Source organism: Diabrotica virgifera, chromosome 1, assembly GCF_917563875.1.
Source record: "Diabrotica virgifera virgifera chromosome 1, PGI_DIABVI_V3a".
NCBI classification, from domain to species: Eukaryota; Metazoa; Arthropoda; class Insecta; order Coleoptera; family Chrysomelidae; genus Diabrotica; species Diabrotica virgifera.
Window position 1 is genome coordinate 132,223,017 of NC_065443.1, and position 18,995 is coordinate 132,242,011.

The following is an 18,995-nucleotide window of genomic DNA, read 5'->3' on the forward strand; positions in this document are numbered from 1 at the left end:
TTAAAATGCGCTCTATCATTTGATCTTACTTTTTTCAAAAATCCTTCATGTTAAACCTCTGTCCAACTTTTTGAACATAAAAATAACACTATAATAAAAATTATTTTAGAAAGAAAACGATGTATTTAAATTCTGATGGATGAGGGGTTAAATATACTTCTCAATTCTTCTTAAAATACATTAGTCATCAATTTTTTGCAGCATATCTTGTTTATTTTGAATGTAATCGACATTTAATACTGCTCATTTTAAAGCCCTTTTCATGCACTACAAAAGTTGTTAGTACCATTATACCGTAAAATTAACCGTTTCTCTGTTATTTCAAGTTGAATACACCGATATGAGCATACACCAAAAAACAAACTCTTCTCACCTACCATATCCCTTTTTGTATTATAACTAGAAAATTTATGAAGGAATTAATCTCTTTGATTTTTTATAAGCTACAAAAATATTTTCTATAGTTTTTTTGTTAGACGAACAGTTTTAAGATATTCGCAAAAATCCGTCCGAAAGGGTATTTTTCAATGAAAATGGCCAATTTTCAACCACGAATAACTCAAAAAGTTATATACATATAGAGTTTTCAAAAAATAATTATGGAACAGTTTTTGCTTAGAATTAGATTCACTAGCCTCTTCCATGGCTTTTTTATCCAAAAAAAATTTCACCCCTAAGAAGGGATGAGAACCGCCCCCAAGAGAAAAGCGCACATCGGCATAGGGTAGGGTAGTTTGTTTCTTGAGCTATTCCCTACTTACTATGAAAATATCAAGTAAATCGATCTAGTAGGATGGAATTCGGAGCCAAATACCCTCGTTGACTGCCCTAATAGTACTTTATTTAAATCGACACTTGTATCCCGGGAGAAATACAAAATAATAACTAGCTCTTACTGTTAGTGACAATGAATGAATGAACAATAATCATGATAATCTGAAGTCACATCTTGACAGTTTGAAATGATTCGAAGGAATGAATATGAATGTACGCTTTTCTTGTGACAGTAATTTTTCTGGGTCAGGCCCAAGCGTATTATTTTATTACCAAATATTAATAAGACAAAGGATATTAATTGTCAGCATGTGTGTAATCTTCCAAAATATTGTTTATGATTTGTTCGACGACAATAATGCAATTATACAATAACAACTTAACTAAATTTAGGCTATACACGCCAGCTTGTGACAACATTATTTCGTTAGTTCCCTATACAGGGCGTTTAACATATTGTTTAATATTCGGATATGAATTATGAAAATTTGATATTAAACATACTGCCACGCGACAAGAATATAGAAAGAGACGAACTGGAAATAGTAATGTAAAATATCGATACATTTTTGGCAAAGTAACGTAAGTGACATTTTTGGCAATCATATTTTTCCATTAAACTAACGCAATTATTGTTTAGAAGGTACTGCCAAAGTGTAGTAAGCCATTATGTTTAAAAAGTAATTCTAGGCTTACTACACTTTGGCAGTACCTTCTAAACAATAATTGCGTTAGTTTAATGGAAAAACATGATTTTCACCAAAAATGTCACTTACGTTACTTTGCCAAAAATGTATCGATATCATAAACGATATGTATAAATATCTTGGAGTAAATCAAGCGCGAAAAATTGACCATAAACAAATGAAAACAGAGATAACTACTGAGTTTATACGAAGGGTAAAACAGCTGCTTCGCTCACACCTGAACAGTAGAAATTTGTTTAAGGCACTAAACACCTACGCATGTTCCGCGCTTAGCTACTCATTTGGTAATGATAAGTGGACAAAAACAGATATAGAAGCTCTTCAGCGAAAAGTACGAACACACCTCACAAAGGCACAAAAACACCATTCTAAAAGTGCAGTAGAGACAACAACATTACCACGGAATCTAGGAGGAAGAGGATTTATGGATATAGGTGAGCAATTAGATAAACAAATTGCTAATTTAAGAACTTATTTTCAGATGCAGGCTGAGACATCTACTCTACATCGCGCTATCTGCGCAGTAGATGACACAACACCGATCAAACTGAGGGAACCAGAAATGCGCATAAACCACCTTACTAAGGACGAAAAAGTGCGCGCCTGGATGGGTAAACGTCTGCACGGGCGACATCCCAATGAGGTCAGCCAAGATTATGTCGACAATATAGCGTCGAACTACTGGTTGACATCAGGAAAGATGTTCCCTGAAACGGAGGGTTCATTACTGGCCATTGAGGATCAGGTTATACCAACCAGAAATTATCTGAAATATATAATCAAAGACCCTCAGCTCAAAACGACAGATGCCGATATGGATGTCAAGCCCAAGAAAGCATCCAACATCTAACAGGGGGCTGCCAGGCATTTGCTGCAACTGAATACAAGGAATGGCATGACGCAGTGGGAAAAATCCTTCATCAAGAGATAGCTATCAAGCTGGGACTTCTCCAAACAGACCATCTCCCGTATTATCAATACGTCCCTGAGAGTATGCTTGAGGATGGCAACTACAAGCTATACTGGGACCGCACTGTGCTCACAGATCAAACAGTGGCACATAATAAACCAGATCTCGTACTAGTTAATAAATTAACAAGACAAACAACAATAATTGATGTGGCGATACCTAACAACAATAATTTACGTAGTAAATTTACTGACAAGATCGCCAAGTACAGAGATCTAGAAATTCAAATACGAAGGCAATGGAGAATGCAAAGTACTCAGACGATACCGATTATTATGTCTACTACTGGAGTCATTCCGAAGACCCTCCTCGAAAGCATAAAAAAGCTGGGTCTGAATGAACATCTTTATAAGACCATGCAGAAAGCTGTACTACTCGCGACGGCCAGATGCGTACGAAAATTTCTGGGAGATACACCTGCATTCCAAGTCACCTAGGCCTCGATAACACGGAAAGAGTCCCACCAGAGCTCAATCCTTTTGATACCGTAGGTATCTGGGATGAGTCAATTTTCCCCTTAGAGGGAGTGTGAGCCGTATGGCTAAATCTGGTCTTTGAACAACTCATCAATCCTCAAAGAATATATTTAGAAATTGAATTAATGATGTCATGTAATAGCATTACACATATACATGAACATTACACATACACATCACACAATGTAATAGCATGACATCATTAATTCAATTTCTAAATATATTCTTCCATAATATATTTTTTGTTCTTAATGCAAGTTGGGGCCTTATGAATAGGATCGTATCCAACTTGGTGTCTATGCATTTTGGATGTATCTTATTTACGCGTGACGTTGCGACCCTTACAGAAATGGTGGTGACATCTGGTGACTTTCTCAATTAGAATCAAATAAATATTGGGCTGTCCAACTATTACTATATAAACAATGGTAATATATAGGTACGTAAAAAACTTATTAAGGTAAAAGTTGGGGTACAGTTAGGACCATAACATCGGAAAAAAAATACATATTAATCTAGACTGCTCCTTAATTTATTAATATTAGACGAGGTATCAAAATACCTACGTAGTTAAGATTGCTGGTGCGTAAAATATTAATAAAACATACAATATTTTACCTAGTTCGCTATGACACCAAATTTGCTTAAAAATTTGACATCATACTATTTTTATAGTTCCAGTTGCTTTATTATCATTGTAGTTGCAAACTAATATGCATTTTTCCCATTGTTTCCCTGGGGAACGAATTCATCTGATGAAATGTCAGATACGTATCGACATACCAGGCGAGCATCGCGGCGAGATGCGAGGCTTCACTATATTTGTACGCAAATGCTCTTTTTTATTTTTTAAAATACCTAAAAGATAATATAACTTACCATTACGTGTTCTTTATCTGGATGCTCTCTTATAATATGGTTATCTAAAACTGTCCTCACTCTAAACTTTTTTGAACAAAATGGACATTTAATCGTATACATACAATACCGATTCACATGTTTATAAACTTCTCGTAGGTCACAGGTTTTTTCGTTACATGTCTTACATTTATACGGCTTATCTTCTGTTACTTGTTTTTCAATTAGTATCATCCTTTCGTGATTTTTATGATATTTATCTGGCCAATATCTATTACATAATTCACATATTACATCATTATCTAAAATTACAATAAAACATTGCTTATTATTACTCAAATGTGAAATTTTCCTTGTCTTATAGTCAGGGATCTCAGGCCTATTTTCACCATTTACTACTAACAAGCCAATTTTTAGTTTCGTTTTTCATTTTGACGAGACGCCCAACTTTTTTCCTTACAACAATAATTTACGTATGTGATAGATAACAAAGATAGCAAGGATAGGCCAGTCGGGTTAGATGAATAAGAGGAATAACCTTGCATGACGAGCTGCCCCAAATTTTATTTTTCTAATCTTTACGGAGGGTCAATAGTAGTGTAAATTTAAAATCTCGACTGAATTCCGCCGTTGCGTCAGCCGTCATTTTGATTTTACACGGGAACCATTTTGCTCAATATCTCCGCCATTTTCAATTTCTCGACAAAAAGTCACCTTAATTCTCTTTGCCTTATCCCTATGCGGGTCGGCTTCTATCTTGAGTCATATCAATGTTAATGCCCTTTACCAACTGTAGCGATCACGCTACTAATTAAATTACTTTAATTAAAATTGGATTAAAATATACCCCTCTACAAAATCCTTGGGTGACGCCCGCGAAGATCCAACTACGATTTTTCGGTGCACAGGCGCGCCAATAGAAAGAAAATCGATGATTGTCGATTTCTAGTTTAGTTGGTCACGAACTCAGAAAGAGGCAACACATCGTCATTACTTAGGTGACGGAGTTTGGGCAAAATTGGGAAAATATATAACTAAAAGACCTCGAACATCAGCCAATAACCCATACTAATAATAATCAAGCAGTAGTTATATCTGGAGACTTATTTACAAGAAAGGAAAAAGGTTATAATACCGCCGATGTGTTGCTTTGCTCAAGTGAGTATATTGATATATTTCTCTTTATTTCTTCATTATAAAATCAAATTCACCATCCTAGATATCTCGTTCGTTATCTGTAGATATTAATTTCAGTTAAGAAATAATTTAAATGTCACATTATAAGTTATATTACGGTAAGGATATTCATTTCCATTTGCAAAGGAACAGTCAAGGCCATATGTTTTAGTGCTAAAGTTAAATTCCAATTTCTCATTAGACTTTTTGCTCTAGGTTTTTTTGAGGTAATAATATAAAAAAAGTTTTAACGAATATCAGACATGTCATGCGCATGTCCCTGCCATGTCTGATTTGATGATTTGAGTTAGTTTCAGTTTGACATGACATATGTATACCTAACCTGAGTTTTTTTGTTTTGGTTTCCAGTGCAGTGACCCTGTGCTGTCTACACATAGTGTTATAAATAATGTAATTAAATTGATAAAATTTATTTTAGATTCCGTCCCGTAGCTACTTGTCACATAGACACTTAGCCTAGTCAATTTATATAGATTGTATCATCATTTAATGTGCCATCATATAAATATGTGCCAGTTACTGTAAGCAGCTAGGGTATGGGTTACCCCTAGAGTTACTTTTGATTGGATTGGATAGTACCTATTTCACAACATCCAGGATTGGATTTATCACCACAGCAGCCCACTAGTTTTTGCCGTGCCAAGAGGAAATTCATTCCTATCTGGACCTTTTTAAATAGGACTTGTGGTTAAGATAAGTTGTTTAATCTTATTATTTACATATTTTGGGTACTCTATAGTTGCTTGCACTGTAAACTTCTTGTATGCATACAATTGAGGTAAACTAGGTACATATTTCTTGATAGATAGGGTTTTAGGTCGTTGGTTTTTTTTTTAATTTAATAGAAGTAGTAGTTTCCAATAAATAAAATTAGGTCTTGTTCAATAATCATTATAAATAAAAATTGTAGCTTAAAAATTTGATCGGGAAGGGGTCGTTAAAGGTTTGTCGCGGATTTCAAATAGGGAATATGTCTTGTAGGTTTTTACATTGTATATAAAGAGTAACTGACCAACTCATTTATACAACTCATTTATATCACTCATTTATATAACTCATTTATATAACTCATTTATATAACTCATTATATATTTACTTATTAGTGTTTTTGCTAGGTGAGATCTTTATTATTTTTGGTAACCGTAGCGTTCTTGTTGTGGATCTCACTCTAGCGTAGTTCAATTTAGGAAATAATTACTAACTTTTTAGTTGTAAGGACTTAGTGCTATTCTGACGGACTTTTGCTTTGGATTTTGATTTTAATACCTTTGCTTGGCCAGTGATAGTGGATAATTGCTTGTTAAGTGGCCTTTGCGGTCCTATTTGATCTTTTCCCCATCCACTATCACTGTTATCACGTTGCGTTATATGTAAATTGTTAGTATTTAACATTTATTATTAATATATTTGTATGTATTAAGGTTGGTGTTTTATTTCAGTCTGTATTACCAGTATATAACATAGCAAGACAAGATCAGTATTTAGTATTTTGTATTTCAGGTGGTTGTAACCAGTGTCATAGAGTTCCCGTTGTTCGTTACTTCAAAATCTCGAACCTGTCCAACTTCTTGGTTGTGAGAGCCGAGTTGTTCGTTCGAGTTGGCGCCCTTTTTTCTTCTTCTTTCTTTGTTGTAACTCGATATTATTTTATCTCTAGCATTCTGATCTATTTTCCTTCCATTTTTGTATTAACAGTCTCATTTTCTTCCTAGTTACTATCATTTCATTACCAAATTTTCTTCTCATATCTCCAAAGCCAATATTCGGTATATTGAAGCTAGCCCGAATACTCACTTGAGATTTAGTGTCTCTCTGCCCTTTTAATTTTTTTTTTCTCCTGAGCTAAGCCCCTCTTCTTGTCGTCTTAAATCTCTTATCATTTATTTTACCCATCTTTATTCAGTTCTTCTCTTCAAAAATCTCTATACCCAGAGTAAAGAGGTTTCAATTGGCTAGACCCAACGTGTGGCTTCTTTTACATTTTTGGCTGTAAAAATATTTTCTTTAACTTTTGGTTTTATCTTGGTGGTTTCAGTGATTGTGTTTTTAGATTCTCACTTTAACGTTCAGTGTTGTACTTCAATTTGGTTTTTTTTGGAGATTATCTTATATCTATATCTTGTATAAACTTGTTTTGCTATAGTATACTGTGTTGACTGAATAAATCGCTTTGTTTTGATTGGTTAAAGAACTATTTTGGTATTAATAATAAATTAAATTAAAATTAAAAATTTAAATATCTTGAATTTAACAATCTCATCGATGTTTACAAGTCCGGAGTAGCATTAATAGTGAATCACTACCTTGAATTAAAAGTATTATTCAATTTTAGGTTTATCGGGAGTGTAGCAGTACATTTCATCGGATTTCACGACTGGACCAAACAAATAAACATTGCTGGTATAGGTATCGACTCAGAACATTAACTTGAGGATAGAGAGTAAGTTAAACTTTACCTACTTACATTTTATCTCATTCTCGTGTTTACTTCCCAGTGGTGTGTAATGGCATCTTTTAAGGCAGAACATCTGTCAACCCCTGAATTGGATTACGAGTTGAAAATTCGTCAGTTAGCTGATCCATCGCTAACTACTGATAGGGCTAAAGTTATCGTTTTGACAGGTGCGTTAAAGCAAGCTTCAGCAAATCGGAGTCATGCTGTTCTGTCAGCTTTCCAACTAAATTTTAGTGATGAGGTCCGTGAAATAGAAGCTACCCTTGCAGATTTGAAGACCCAAATTAGCTCTTTTGTTGGCTCCCATAGTGATGTTTTATATGGTCGCTTGACTTCCCGTTTAGGTCATGTTTCAGGTAGGGTTCATTTGTTAGAGTCAGTAACCGAGGAAGAGGATGCCATCAAGAAGTCTCTTAACTTCAAGATACTTAATCTGGAAGGAGAACTTGAGTTTAAAGTAACTCCACAGGCTCACTCCACTCCTCATAACCCTAGTGTTTCGGTTAATTCATTTCCTTTCTTTAAGTCAGCTCCAATTCATAAATGGGGTGTACATTTTTCTGGTGGTTCGAATGAAAATGTTGTTAGTTTCTTAGAGAAAATAGAATGTCTGCGTCTAGCGCGTGGGAACAGTGAAGATGAGTGCTTTTCATCAGCAGGTGATCTTTTTAAGGATTCAGCCTTTACTTGGTACCTCAATAATCGAGGTAGTTTTACTTCATGGCAAGAGTTAGTTGCCAAACTTAAGTCTGATTTTCTTCCTTACAACTATGAAGACAACTTATTAGACGAAATTAAATCCCGGAAACAAGCTCCCCAGGAGAAAGTCACCATCTTCATCAATGAAGTTGTCAGTTTGTGTAAACGTTTGGAAGTCCCTCTTTCTGAGTCCCATATAGTGAGAATCATTAAGAAAAATTTGTTGCCGTCTTATCATCCTAGTCTGGCACTCACTGACATTCTCTCGATTGCTGACCTTACAGAAAAATGTAAGAGGTTAGAAGAAGTTTTGTCATGGTCTTCTGAACCTATATCTAGTGTCCCTAGTCGGTCAAGCGTTAGAAACAACGAATCTTCCTATTCTGGTAGGCCAAATTATTCCCGGTCTGGTAATGTCGCTACTTTTAACTCCAGAATTACCTGTTGGAATTGTCGTCAGCCAGGACATGGGTATTTTGACTGTTCTGAACCGAGAGGGTTGTTTTGCTATGGGTGTGGACATCAAGGAGTCCGTAAGTTTGAGTGCGAATTCTGTTCGGGAAACGACAGAAGGGGTGGGTCGTCTCCCCTGGCTCCCACTCCTCATCAAAATACAGGGAATACCCTAGAAAATCCTCAAAACCCAGGAAGCAGTTCCTCGAGTCAGGAGGCCCATGCCTCAACCACCCAAACATCCCAACCTCCACCGAAAGACAAAAGACCACGGAACGGCAGATACCAACCGAAAAGAGGACGTTAGTTGACCATGTCCTTTGTGATTCTTCTGTAGTTTCTCCAAGTAATCCCTTATCTTCCCTCATTGATATTGACATTAATTCATTATTAGTTAGAAAAAACAAGGATAATCGTCCATACCTTGAAATATCTATCTTAGGACATTCTTATTTAGCTTTACTGGACACAGGGTCCAATATCTCTATTTTAGGTTCTTTAGGTCTGGAATTTCTCCAGAATTCTAATGTTAAGATAGGAATGGATGAGAGTTTGCAAGTGACTACAGCTGATGGTCAGGTCCAACCAATTTTAGGTCAGTTCACAACTGAGATTTCTGTTAGTTCATGTAAAAGGATGATTACATTTTTTGTTATACCTTCTGTTAAGAATTCAGTTATCCTAGGGATGGATTTTCTGAAAACTTTTAATAGTGAATTGAATTTTTCTGAATTTTCGTTATCTGTCTCTTCTTTTAATATCTCTTGCGTTGATGCAGGTAAAGATATGAGTAGACTTAATGCTCAGGAGTTAGAGCAGTTGAATAATGTCATCAGATCCTTCTCTTCTATCTCTTCAAAGAATCAGTTAGGCAGAACTCATCTCATCGAACATCACATTGATGTGGGTTCGTCTAAGCCCTTCAGACAATACCAGTATCCATTGCCTCAAGCCTGGCATGAGAGCTTAGTTAAGGAGGTGGATGAAATGCTTAAGCTTGGTATTATCGAGCAGAGCTCGTCTAGCTTTTGTAGTCCCTTATGGATGACAAAGAAGAAGGATGGGACTTTTCGTGTCTGTTTTGATGGACGTAAACTTAACAGCATTACGATGAATAGGGATGCCTATCCTATACCTCGTATAGATATCATCCTCACCAAGCTACAAAATGCTAAATACATTTCATCCATCGACTTAAAGAAGGCATTTCTACAGATCCCATTAAGCGAAGAGAGTAAGAAACTTACGGCGTTTGCAGTAAGTGGCAAAGGATTGTACCAGTTTACTACAATGCCTTTTGGTCTGGTGTCTGCTCCCCAGACTATGTGTAGATTAATGGATTTGGTAATAGGTCCTGCTTTAGATCCCTATTGTCAATATTATCTTGATGATATTCTAGTCATTACTCCTGATTTCGACACTCATATCTCTGTATTGCAACAGTTGTTTCAGCGTCTCAAAGATGCAAATTTGACTATTAACTTAGATAAAAGCAGCTTTTGTCGTGATTCTATTAAGTTTTTAGGATATGTTGTAGATTCTCATGGCTTACATACTGACCCTGACAAGGTGTCAGCTATTCGTGATTTTCCTGTGCCTAAAAATACCACCCAGGTCCGTCGATTGTTAGGAATGGTGGGCTATTATAAAAAGTTTGTTAAGTCTTATTCTACCTTGTTGTCCCCTATCACTGATTTGCTTCAAAATAGGAAAAAGGGACAAAACATTGTGTGGACTCCTGAAGCTAATGAAGCTTTCATTAAAATCAAGGAGGCTCTCACCAACTCCCCAGTTATGGTAGCCCCAGATTTCACTAAGCCTTTCTATTTGATGACTGATTGTTCAAACACAGCATCTGGTGGTGTACTCTATCAAATTGTCGATGGAGAGGAACACCCTATAGCCTATACAAGCAGGAAATTAAACAAAGCCCAGAAAAATTATACTACAACCGAAAAAGAGTTGTTAGCTATAATTACTGGTATTGAGCATTTCAGATATTTTCTGGAAGGTCGTTCGTTTACGGTCATAACTGACCATAGTAGTTTGGTGTGGTTACAGAGTATGAAGAACCCATCTCCTCGTTTGGCTAGGTGGATTTTAAAATTGGCACAATATGATTATAAAATTGTTCATCGTAAAGCTGCAGGTGTAGTAGTCGCTGATGCACTATCTAGAACTTTTGATATTAACTTGTTAGATTTATCTACTCTACAACCAGATGACTGGTATCGAAAAATGTTGGATGATGTCCAGAATGTTCCAGGTAAATTTCCTGATTTTAAAGTTGAGCATGGTGTTTTATATAAACATGTTTTAAGTTCTATGGATGCCCTTACGGGAATGTCTGAATGGAAGATAGTCGTTCCAACAGCAAATAGAGCAGAGGTTTTGGCCACTTTTCATGACCATCCTACTGCAGCTCATTTTGGCTTCTACAAAACTTACTGTCGTATATCTGAACTGTATTACTGGCCGAAGATGCGTCAGACTATTCGTAGTTATCTCGCCCGATGCAAAATTTGTGCTACGTGTAAGTCGACAAATCTTCCCCAACCAGGTTTAATGGGTAGTTATCGACGGATTGATTTTCCATTCCAACTTATATCTTTAGATCTTATTGGTCCTTATCCTAGGTCGTATAAAGGTGCTCAATATGCCTTAGTAGTTGTTGATTACTTTACAAAATTTCCTTTGGTGCATACTATGTCTAAAGCAACTACTTCAGCCATTATCAAGTATCTAGAGAATGAAGTTTTCCTAATTTATGGTGTTCCACAGATCGTGTCTTGCGATAATGGACCCCAGTTCACAGCCAAGGCTTTTCGTGATCTCATGTCTAAATATAATGTACAAAAGATCTGGTACAATGCGAACTATCATCCTCAAATTAATCATACTGAAAGAGTAAACAAATCTATCGTTACTGCTTTAAGATCATATTCATTTCCTGATCAGAGAGCTTGGGATACTCATATCCACTCTATAGTACAAGCTATCAGGACTTCTTCTCACGAAATAACCAAATGTCCTCCATCATACTTAATGTTTGGTCGTCATGTTCCTCTTTCTGGTGATTATTTTGGTAAAATCTCAGAAAATGCCACTAATTTTCCTGCAATATCAGATAAGTTACACCGCTTAGAAGATATTCAGCATCTTCCTGACATATATGTGGATGTTCGCAAACGTTTGAAAGCATCTTATGACAGAAATAAGTGCCGTTATGACCTGCGAAAGCGAGCCTTATCGTTCAGAGTCGGAGATTCCGTTTTGAAGAAAAATTTTGTCAAGTCAGATAAAGTGAATTTCCAATCTGCCAAGTTGTGTCAAAAATACATACCTTGCACTGTTATTAAGGTTATCTCTCCTTTGATTTATGAGTTGAAGGAAACTTCCACCGGCAGGAAACTAGGAAGGTTTCATGTCAAAGATTTACTTGAGGATAAGACTGTAGGTCCACATAACTTGTCTGACAATTCAGATGGTTCATCTTCAGATGAAGATTAAATTGTGAGGGCCAGTTTGTTATTTATGATCTGTTTATCTATTTTGTTTACCTGGTTAACATCTGGTGTTATGCCTTTTATCTTATTTTATCTTATATTATCTTATCTTAATGTTGGTTAATATCTTAGTTTATGGACTTGTTCATTTTGCTGTTGGTTGTCTCTTGAAAGTCCAAACTATATATCATAGGAGTGCAGGATGGATAATGGGAATTTTCTCCATCTTGAATTCTGGGTTAGATAGATATTTATAGGGATAGTTAGGAAACCGTTTCTATAATATTTTCTTTGATTGACGGTTGCATGAGCTTGTGGACCATGGCCATAAAGCTTATGCATTCACTTACTTACTGTGTCAGGGTTTAGCGTGGGTTCAGGACTGATCACCCTGGACTTGGGCACTTCACTTGGCTCAAAAATATATTAATATCTATAAGTTGTTCCTAGAGTATCTCTTAGGTTGAAATTGGAATGTGTCATGTAGAATTGGATCGTTCTGATATTCAGCAGTAAGTCAGTCTGTTTAACTTGGTTGTCATCTCCTATGCTGTTATCTTTTTAAATGATTTGAGTTTTAACATATCTTATTACCGTAAGTTTGGTTACCTGTCTCTACCACTTGCTTGGATTAGTGGCTGTGAGTATGTGAGTTACCTTATTTGTCTCCCTACTGAGCATTATGTTGGTAGATGTTCTTCTGCCTTAAATATGAAAAGGTAGATGTGAGTTTATCTTTACCTTTACCTGAAGTGAGTTTATCTTTACCTTTAGTTTGAGTTTATCTCGTACCTTTACCTTGATGAGTTTATCTCTTATCTATATCTTGATTGAATGTATATCTTATCTTTATCTTGATTATTATAAAGTCCTAAGAATCTGTCCTTCTCTGTTCTTGTCGTGAATATAGAATTGGATCACGTCAATAGTACAGTTTAGGTATTACAGTTAGGATTTTTATTACCTTTTACCTTTGTGCATACCACGAGTAGATGTGGGCTTGCAATTATCTCTTTTACCTTTTAGCATACCCTATACTATGCGTATAGTGCGCTTGCTAGTATCTTTACCTAGATTGTGTCTTCCTATCGCTACGAAAGCAAGTAGACGTTATGAATTATCTTTTACCTTGAGTTTTAGATGTTGATATCCGGAACCATATCATATATGTTTAGGTTTGTAGTAATGTAGTTTTAACTGGTCCTAATGAATTAGTCCCTCATTGAATTCTGGGGTGATTAATAGAATTTGTTCGCTCTAGTGTCAATGTTGGGTAAAGTTAATAGGATGCGTTTAGGTTAATTGTTGTTTATGGTTCTTAGTTATATTGTGTTGGGGGTTGTTAATACACACCTGTAATTTAGTTTTAATCATGGGTTTACTAACACTTGAGAATGTAGATAGTAAGTAGTGTTAAGAGTTAACTTACTCTATAAGGTTGTATAATTATATTTAGAATGTTAGTGATTAATGCGTAATTATTTGTTTTTCTCTATCTTTGGTTTTACTAAATTAAAGTAAATTATCTTGTTGAATAACTTATGTCAGTCAGTTACGTATGTCGGTTAGTTACACATCCCTTCTATGTTCTATACTTTCTGCAAGTACCATTAAAGATATCTCGCGTGGCCTCTATACTGTCTGTATGACTTCGTCCTGATTTTTGTTCTGTCTCCTCAGCAAATAGTATGGCTGTTGAGCCTACCAAAATTATGGTTTTATACCACAACGTTTCTCCTTTACCGTGTCCATCCTCAGGTTCGCCTAGCGTCAGTTAGTTTTGGAAAATAAAAAAAAAGGAAACTTGTAGAGTTTTCCTTTTTTTGCTGGAGAAGAGGGAGAATGTAGCGATCACGCTACTAATTAAATTACTTTAATTAAAATTGGATTAAAATATACCCCTCTACAAAATCCTTGGGTGACGCCCGCGAAGATCCAACTACGATTTTTCGGTGCACAGGCGCGCCAATAGAAAGAAAATCGATGATTGTCGATTTCTAGTTTAGTTGGTCACGAACTCAGAAAGAGGCAACACATCGTCATTACTTAGGTGACGGAGTTTGGGCAAAATTGGGAAAATATATAACTAAAAGACCTCGAACATCAGCCAATAACCCATACTAATAATAATCAAGCAGTAGTTATATCTGGAGACTTATTTACAAGAAAGGAAAAAGGTTATAATACCGCCGATGTGTTGCTTTGCTCAAGTGAGTATATTGATATATTTCTCTTTATTTCTTCATTATAAAATCAAATTCACCATCCTAGATATCTCGTTCGTTATCTGTAGATATTAATTTCAGTTAAGAAATAATTTAAATGTCACATTATAAGTTATATTACGGTAAGGATATTCATTTCCATTTGCAAAGGAACAGTCAAGGCCATATGTTTTAGTGCTAAAGTTAAATTCCAATTTCTCATTAGACTTTTTGCTCTAGGTTTTTTTGAGGTAATAATATAAAAAAAGTTTTAACGAATATCAGACATGTCATGCGCATGTCCCTGCCATGTCTGATTTGATGATTTGAGTTAGTTTCAGTTTGACATGACATATGTATACCTAACCTGAGTTTTTTTGTTTTGGTTTCCAGTGCAGTGACCCTGTGCTGTCTACACATAGTGTTATAAATAATGTAATTAAATTGATAAAATTTATTTTAGATTCCGTCCCGTAGCTACTTGTCACATAGACACTTAGCCTAGTCAATTTATATAGATTGTATCATCATTTAATGTGCCATCATATAAATATGTGCCAGTTACTGTAAGCAGCTAGGGTATGGGTTACCCCTAGAGTTACTTTTGATTGGATTGGATAGTACCTATTTCACAACATCCAGGATTGGATTTATCACCACAGCAGCCCACTAGTTTTTGCCGTGCCAAGAGGAAATTCATTCCTATCTGGACCTTTTTAAATAGGACTTGTGGTTAAGATAAGTTGTTTAATCTTATTATTTACATATTTTGGGTACTCTATAGTTGCTTGCACTGTAAACTTCTTGTATGCATACAATTGAGGTAAACTAGGTACATATTTCTTGATAGATAGGGTTTTAGGTCGTTGGTTTTTTTTTAATTTAATAGAAGTAGTAGTTTCCAATAAATAAAATTAGGTCTTGTTCAATAATCATTATAAATAAAAATTGTAGCTTAAAAATTTGATCGGGAAGGGGTCGTTAAAGGTTTGTCGCGGATTTCAAATAGGGAATATGTCTTGTAGGTTTTTACATTGTATATAAAGAGTAACTGACCAACTCATTTATACAACTCATTTATATCACTCATTTATATAACTCATTTATATAACTCATTTATATAACTCATTATATATTTACTTATTAGTGTTTTTGCTAGGTGAGATCTTTATTATTTTTGGTAACCGTAGCGTTCTTGTTGTGGATCTCACTCTAGCGTAGTTCAATTTAGGAAATAATTACTAACTTTTTAGTTGTAAGGACTTAGTGCTATTCTGACGGACTTTTGCTTTGGATTTTGATTTTAATACCTTTGCTTGGCCAGTGATAGTGGATAATTGCTTGTTAAGTGGCCTTTGCGGTCCTATTTGATCTTTTCCCCATCCACTATCACTGTTATCACGTTGCGTTATATGTAAATTGTTAGTATTTAACATTTATTATTAATATATTTGTATGTATTAAGGTTGGTGTTTTATTTCAGTCTGTATTACCAGTATATAACATAGCAAGACAAGATCAGTATTTAGTATTTTGTATTTCAGGTGGTTGTAACCAGTGTCATAGAGTTCCCGTTGTTCGTTACTTCAAAATCTCGAACCTGTCCAACTTCTTGGTTGTGAGAGCCGAGTTGTTCGTTCGAGTTGGCGCCCTTTTTTCTTCTTCTTTCTTTGTTGTAACTCGATATTATTTTATCTCTAGCATTCTGATCTATTTTCCTTCCATTTTTGTATTAACAGTCTCATTTTCTTCCTAGTTACTATCATTTCATTACCAAATTTTCTTCTCATATCTCCAAAGCCAATATTCGGTATATTGAAGCTAGCCCGAATACTCACTTGAGATTTAGTGTCTCTCTGCCCTTTTAATTTTTTTTTTCTCCTGAGCTAAGCCCCTCTTCTTGTCGTCTTAAATCTCTTATCATTTATTTTACCCATCTTTATTCAGTTCTTCTCTTCAAAAATCTCTATACCCAGAGTAAAGAGGTTTCACAACATATCTTGCTTTATCGTCTTCCCCCGGGTGTTCTTCTCCTACTCCTTTCAGGAATCTGCACTTCAGCTATTCTTCGTATTAGATGATTAACGTCTCGACGTTGAACATAACCAAACCATCTTAACCTATGCTCTCTCATTTTGGCATCAATTGGTGCCACACCTAGACTTCCTCTAATATACCCATTTCTTATTTTATCCTTCTTTGTCACTCCACTCATCCATCTAAGCATTCTCATTTCCGCCACATGCATTCGTTGTTCCTCTTTCTTTTTCACTGCCCAACATTCAGTTCCGTACATCATAGCCGGTCTTATGGCTGTTTTATAGAATTTTCCCTTCAGCTTCATTGGAATTTTTCTGTCACCCAACACACCACTAGCTTCTTTCCACTTCATCCATCCAGCCCTAATTCTACTGCATGCATCTCCATCTATGTCTCCATTACTCTGTAATACCAATCCTAGGTACTTAAAACTATTGCTTTTCACAATCATTTCACCCTCCAAAGATACTATTTTATTTGTAGTACAGTAGAACTCCAATTATCCGGATCGCCAATTATCCGGATCAGATTGAGAAAAAGAAAAAATCAATTTTGTAAAAAAATAATTCATTTTCCTGCGATTCAGTATTGTGTGTCAATATAATGTAAACTTTGTCATTTACATATTGTTGTGTATACTATATTGTTTTTCATAATAAAACCGTATATGTTCTCCGTTGTGTTTTGCTGCAATTACGTTTCTTTCCCGGAAAAGGCCTTTTTCGAGAAAAATCCAATTATCCGGATTTTTGATTATCCGGATCGGGTCCGGTCCCCATTAATCCGGATAATTGGAGTTCTACTGTAACTCCATCTTTAAATGAACATTCCAAATACTCTGTTTTTGTCATTCTAAGTTTTAAACCTTTTTCCTCCAGAGCTTGTCTCCACTGTTCCCGTTTTTGTTCTAAGTCTCTTTCACTATTTCCTATTAACACTACATCATCAGCCTGCATTAGGCACCATGGAATACTACCCTGTAGTTTCGCTGTTATCTGGTCCAAAACTAATAAGAATAAATAAGGATTAAGCACCAAGCCTTGGTGCAATCAATCAGTCTCTCCCACAGCTATCCTAACACTAGTTGTTACTCCCTCATACATATATCTCTCGCAATCTTTACATATTTGCCAGGAACTCCTTTCTTATCGAATGCCCACCACAGAATCTCTCGAGGAACTCGATCATATGCTTTCTTAAGATCAATGAATACCATATGAGCGTTGGTCTCTTTATTCCTGTATTTTTCCATCAGTTGCCTTACAATGAAAATTGCATCTGTTGTTGATCTGCCCTGCATAAAACCAAATTGATTATCGGATATTTCGGTTTCTTCACGTATCCGTCTATCAATTACCCTCTCCCATATTTTCATGGTGTGGCTAAGTAGTTTTATATGTAGTTTGTACATTGTATGTCTCCCTTGTTTTTGTAGACAGGTACTAATATACTGCTTCTCCATTCGTCTGGCATTTGTCCAACTTCCATAATTCTATTAAATAGACCTGTTAGCCAACTTATTCCCGTCTCTCCCAATGCTCTCCATACTTCCCCAGGAATATCATCTGGTCCAACTGCTTTTCCTTTCTTTATATTTTGAAGCGCTTGAGCCACTTCCTCGTTTGTTATTCTGGTAACCGTTGCTGTTACTGTCTCCGTTAACTCCACAGACTGTCTGTCAAAATCTTCATTTAATAAACTGTCAAAATATTTTCTCCATCTCTTTTTGACATCCTTTTCGTGAATTAGTGTTTTATTATTTTCATCTCGGATACATCTAATCTGATTAAAATCTCTTGCTTTCTTTGCTCTCTGTTTGGCTATTTTATATATCTTTGCTTCGCCTTCTCTGGTATCAAGTTGATCGTATAGGTTTGAATACGCTTCTGCTTTAGCTTTTGCTAGTGCTACTTTTGCTTCCTTTTTGGCGACCATATAGTTTTGAAGATCTATGTCCGATCTGGTTTCTTGCCACTTTTTATATAACACTAGTTTACAACGTTTTTTACCTAGCCATGGAACCAACGTGTATAAGTAGTATAATCAATCCTAAATAAGGTTAGGTAGTGAAAAAAAATCAGGACGTCAAGTTTTTTTATATTTATTTTTTAAGTTTTTCATAATTATTCATATATGTTAAACAAAAAAAACTTCAGACTTACTGTTTGAAAGCTGCAGGTCTCTCACAAGATCATTTAGTTCACTCTGTGAAATCATATGTGCTCCTTCATCTCCAGTTCACATCCACTAAGCACTCCATCATCAGATTCATCCAAATTAATGTTAGGAATCGAAATCGGGTTTTCTGTCTCAGTTTCCATATACTCTGGTTCATTTTCTCTGCAAGAACTGCTAAGTAATGACGGGTAAGGAACTCCGTCTGAATGCAATATAGGCTCTGTCACCGATGCAACATCAGGGTATTGTATATACTTTTTGTTTTTGTTGTTAAAGACTCTTGTTTTTGTAAGGCAAAAGTAACAAGTCCGTGGCGTGATTTGTTGGTTCTCTCCACAACATTGGAACTCCGAATTGCAAGTATTTTTTATTACCTGCAGCCCAGTTCGTTAAAATACTTCTACAATTTTCACATAATACACCAGGAACCCATTGTTTATCAAGATTTTTTATCGATATTTGGAATTAAGTATTGAAA

At 35.6% G+C, this 18,995-nt stretch overlaps 2 protein-coding genes across 4 annotated transcripts in view; one reads left to right on the top strand and one right to left on the bottom strand.

The window, feature by feature from the left end:
* Positions 1-18,995, bottom strand: part of LOC114327024 (zinc finger protein 845) — an 88,061-nt gene that overhangs the window by 49,775 nt on the left and 19,291 nt on the right. For both annotated transcript variants that reach the window (XM_028275519.2, XM_028275520.2), the window contains exon 5: positions 3,807-4,087. In XM_028275519.2, coding sequence (XP_028131320.2) covers positions 3,807-4,087 — 281 coding nt within the window. The remainder of the gene's footprint in view (positions 1-3,806; positions 4,088-18,995) is intronic.
* On the top strand, positions 4,583-15,763 carry LOC126893087 (uncharacterized). 2 transcript variants are annotated; one of them, XR_007701078.1, is made up of 2 exons: positions 4,583-4,943; positions 14,763-15,763. XR_007701078.1 is itself a non-coding variant. In XM_050663035.1 (2 exons), exon 2 carries the CDS (start codon positions 7,487-7,489, stop codon positions 8,894-8,896), a length of 1,410 nt encoding a protein of 469 aa, XP_050518992.1. In that variant the 5' UTR covers positions 4,583-4,943; positions 5,401-7,486; the 3' UTR covers positions 8,897-9,440. The 2 variants fall into 2 exon arrangements, 1 of the variants encoding a protein (XP_050518992.1); XM_050663035.1 differs by lacking the exon at positions 14,763-15,763 and adding an exon at positions 5,401-9,440.